The following is a 4,242-nucleotide window of genomic DNA, read 5'->3' as shown; positions in this document are numbered from 1 at the left end:
GTTCCAACCAAACACAACAAGAAAAACCAACTGGGTCCTGCTACTCCTGTTTCTGGAGATGACTCCATATCAGAACTTAAGCTGTGTTGAAATCGAAAAGCAAAGTGTAGCCTATCAATCTAGCCTTTATTTCAGGCGTAGGAAGCGGGGGTGGGGGGGGACGGGGGGAAATCCTATTCTTTAAAAAATGTAAAATTATCCTTAAAAGGAGACACACTATATAGGTAAGCGGCAAGTCGCTTCACAAAGAATGCAGTGGTTGACTGATCAAGTAGCAGCAGAGTTTAGGGGCTGGCCCTAGCAAGTTCCCTCAAACCTGGCTGGGGTACTCGATTTGCCCACCGCCACGAACAAGGAGGGACGGACCCGAGCAGAGGAAAGGGGGTCGACCAGCCAGCTCGAAGCCCGTCGCGCCCACTACGCCCCCGCGCAGCGCGAGCCCACGGCGGAAGTGCTTCATCGCGCACTTCCGGGTGTTGTCTCGCTGCTGCTGAGCGTCCGTGGTCTCCCGGCCGCCGCCACCGCCACCACCTCCTCGGGTCCTGGAAGCAGGAGCAACGTCATCACCATGGCTGGCATCAAAGGTGGGGCCTTGGGTGCTGTGGGGCGGAGGGCTAAATGTCCGCTTGGGAAGAGGGTTAGGGAAAGCCCCCGCAGCCCCTTCCTGCCACTTCCCCAGCCCGGGCGCACGCCGCGGGGACCTTGCGCCCGTCAGGGCGACCGCCTCCGCCTCCCCTTGCATCACCTTGGTCTCCTGAACCCCCATGGGCGCGGCCCCTCGGGGAAGCTATGGTCGAGACCGCTGCTTTTTATACGTCAGATTATGTTTTCTGCCGATTTTAGCAGCCTGTGCTACCTATCGCCGTCCCCCCATGCAAAGAATGAAGGGGTTCGTGGTCTGTCAGGAGTCCCGTAGTGACTTGGACTGTGAGAGGATTTGCAGGAGTTTGCATCGGAAAGAGAAATGGTCTTGAAGGGGTTGAGGCCACTGTAGAGGGCCAATTATAGAAAATCAGTATCATTTCCTACTTAAAAGACCCAAGTGAGGATGAGTGGGTGCTAAGCTTCCGATTGATTATCCCTGGAACGTGTTCGGGGAGCGAAGGCTTGATTCTTTGCAACACCTTGGCGGTCATAATCCACTCTCGACACCTGCACTCCAAGCTTTGCACGTGCCTAAAACTGGTACATTTTGATTTGCAATGTTTGTATCCTAGAGTTGATAGACTCGGTGGCTCCAGAGTGCTCCCTTGCCATAGCTGCGCATTGAGGTGTTTGAAGATGCCAAAGTTTAGTTTTCTGTTGATAAACTAGAGTTAAAATAGAAATACCTTTTACTAGCCTTTCGTATTCATATCTTTTTTAAAATTAAGGCATTTTTTTCCTGGTCTTCGTAGTTTTATCGACAGTGTGACTAGGAACAAATTTTTTAAACAATGTTTGCAGTTTTCTCCTGAACAATGAATTACATTGATTTTTCTGTCACGCTGCTTCCAGGAAAGCATAGGCAAGCTGGAATTGAAGGGCTTTGATCACTAAGTATGCCTGTATACATCGTTTAACTTAAGGACAATTTTTGTTGGATTTCTTTTCTTCATGAGCTTTTTTAAATCTTTATGTGAAAGGCAGTTATGGTAGCACTACTGTAATATTCCCCCCCCCCCTTCTACCTTATTTCTTCAGTGTCATAACACTCATCTAATGCAGAAATCTCTGGAAAATAGCTTTATGATATTTTTCTCCAAACCTAAACTTGATGCCTACCATCGAGTCCATTCTGGCTCATCATAACCCTATAGGACAGACTTGAACTGCCAACCAAGGCACATATTACTTCAGTGAAAGTTCACACTTTCAGTTTGAATGGAATTTTTTGTTGTTATGATTGCTTATCAGAAATCCAGTATTTCTCACTTCCTGTTGGCCTATCTTTATTTTAGGGAGGAGTTCTGATAATTGGGGTCTGCAGCTTTATTCTTGACCTGTGTTCATTTGAGCTCTGGTGCTGCAGTGGATTTTGTCATTGGGCTGCTAACTGACATGTCAGCAGTTTGAATCCACCAGTGGCTTCTTGGGGAAAAGATGAGGCACTCTGTTTCCTAAATATTTACAGCTTCAGAAAACCTATGAAGCAATTCTACTCTGTCCTTTAAGGCCACTATGAGTCAGAATTGACCCAGGGACAGTAAGTTTGTAATTTTGGTTGTCTAATTGAGGATTTTTGTCCCTTGGCTTTAAGTCAGAACCATTTTAAAGCTGACTCTCTAGAGGTATTTCAGAAGCGGTAAATCTCATAGGTACGGAGAGATTGCCTATTTTTCTCCTTGAAGCTGCCAGTGGATTGGAACCACAAGAGCGAGGCAGCCTTTGGGTTAACAGTGCAGCTGCCTATGGACTAGGCCACCAGAACTCACCAAAACTTACCCGGTAGGATTGTGAAAGTCTGTCCACACTTTAAAATGGTTGACCAGGTCCCTACTCAAAGTACATTCTTCAACACAGTCACTTTTTCTTACTGCATGTACAGCTTTTAAATTATTGAAAAAGTTTCCAGAATTTACTCACACTGACCGAAACCAAAAACCAAACTTAATGTGCTTATGTCGATTCCAGCTCAGAGACCCTATAGAGTTTCTAGGGCATTATATCTTTATGGACACTGGCATCCATGACTTTTCTCTTGCCTTAACTCAAAACTCAAATTTATTGTCATCAGGTTGAAACTGATTTATTCCTCACCCTTTAGTTGATTTTCAGAAGAGTTGTGTTGCTTACCCAAAGAGGGGCGGTTCACATCCACCAGCAGCTCTGAGGGAGAACAATGGGAGGCCTTTACCAGTGTGATTTACAGCCTCAGAAAACCTCTGGAAGAATCAGCTGTGAGTTGTTTCCAAATTCATGGCAATTGCTTTACTTCTTATGAATTGTCCAAGAGGAGATTATCAGTTTTCCCCCCTCAGAGCCACTGGTAGATATGAATCTCCAGAGAGGTGCCACTCTTGGGTTAGTAGTGCAACGTCTACAGGCCTATCTTCCTTTCCACCTGACCTCGCTCTCTTGCCTTAAAGTAAAGCTAATAAGAACTGTAGGAAACTGGTGGCCTAGTGGTAAAAGGTTGCACGCTATCAATCCAAAGACAGCCAATCTCCTGTGTGATTTATTGCTTCCAAAAACCCACTAAAGAGTCAGTTCCAAGTTGGTTCAGACTCAGTGACACATAACAACAACAAATAAGAACCATACTCACCTATACCAGTTTACCGTAAAAGTTCACTTTAAAGACTTGATCTCATATTGCTGATTGGGTTTCAGACCACTGCAATAAAGGAAGTCACATAACTGGTTTTGGTTTCTGCTTTTAAAAGTTGTTTATACTGTAGTCTTCTGAAATCTTGTGCAGATTACCAAAACGTGACAGAGACACAAAGTAAGCCCATACTGTTGGGGAAATGACATAATAAATTTGCTTGGTGTAGAATTGCCACAACCTTTAGTATGTGAGACACCACATCTGCGATGTACAGAAAAGCCAAGCACAACTGAAGGAGGTATGCCTGTAATTAAGATTTTTCTGGTTACTTTGAGGTTTGAGAATGAGCCCTTTCTTCTGTTTTAATTTCTGTTTTCTGTTGTTTGACTCATCTTCTGTAGTTCCCATTTGTAATCACAGAACCTCCATATTTGTCTCTAGAGATAATTGTGCCATTGCATCCCTACTAGACTCAACGAAGCTTTCCCTTCAAGTGTTGCATTAGTCATTTACTATACACTTTTGTCATGTTTATGTGTCATATAGGACAGCAGTCTGAATACAGGTGATAAAATTTGTGTGCAAGTCAGCCTAGTTAATAATTTCATAACATTAGGAAATTTTGAGAAGCTTGAGCAGTTTATTTAATGTCATTGTCTTTTTCTTTTATCTTCTTACCTAGAGGTAAAATGCTACATTGTTTTTTTTATCCCTACTACCTCATTTTAGGGAGCTTAGTGGTAAGGAGCTGCACTGCCAATGCAAAGGCATACAGTGCCACAGTCCACCAGCTGCTGCTTTGTGGGAGAAAGACGACAGTCTTCTCTTGTTCAGTTTATACTGCCTCTGAAAACCCGCTGGAGCGTCAGCTGTGTCAGTTCTAATTCCATGGTCCACACTTACCTCATTTTAAAATTCATCTTTCGTTAACTTTTTAAAAAGTATGCACTAAAAAATTGAGATTTTATATATTATTTTCTCAGACCACTAAG

The 4,242-nt window shown here is 43.9% G+C and overlaps 2 protein-coding genes across 2 annotated transcripts in view; one reads left to right on the top strand and one right to left on the bottom strand.

The window, feature by feature from the left end:
* Nucleotides 1-460, bottom strand: part of TMEM66 (transmembrane protein 66) — an 18,055-nt gene extending 17,595 nt beyond the window's left edge. Inside the window, exon 1 of the mRNA XM_006884176.1 lies at nucleotides 330-460. Within this exon, the coding sequence (XP_006884238.1) occupies nucleotides 330-460 (131 nt within the window). The remainder of the gene's footprint in view (nucleotides 1-329) is intronic.
* Nucleotides 461-500: 40 nt separating this feature from the next.
* LEPROTL1 (leptin receptor overlapping transcript-like 1) overlaps nucleotides 501-4,242 on the top strand; it is an 18,405-nt gene continuing 14,663 nt past the window's right edge. The window contains exon 1 of the mRNA XM_006884134.1: nucleotides 501-584. Coding sequence (XP_006884196.1) covers nucleotides 569-584 — 16 coding nt within the window. The 5' untranslated portion in view covers nucleotides 501-568. The remainder of the gene's footprint in view (nucleotides 585-4,242) is intronic.

Source organism: Elephantulus edwardii, unplaced genomic scaffold, assembly GCF_000299155.1.
Source record: "Elephantulus edwardii isolate Elephantulus edwardi_28Jun2011 unplaced genomic scaffold, EleEdw1.0 scaffold00031, whole genome shotgun sequence".
NCBI lineage: Eukaryota > Metazoa > Chordata > Mammalia > Macroscelidea > Macroscelididae > Elephantulus > Elephantulus edwardii.
The sequence above is the reverse complement of the archived record's forward strand: the minus strand, read 5'-3'. Positions and strand labels throughout refer to the sequence as shown.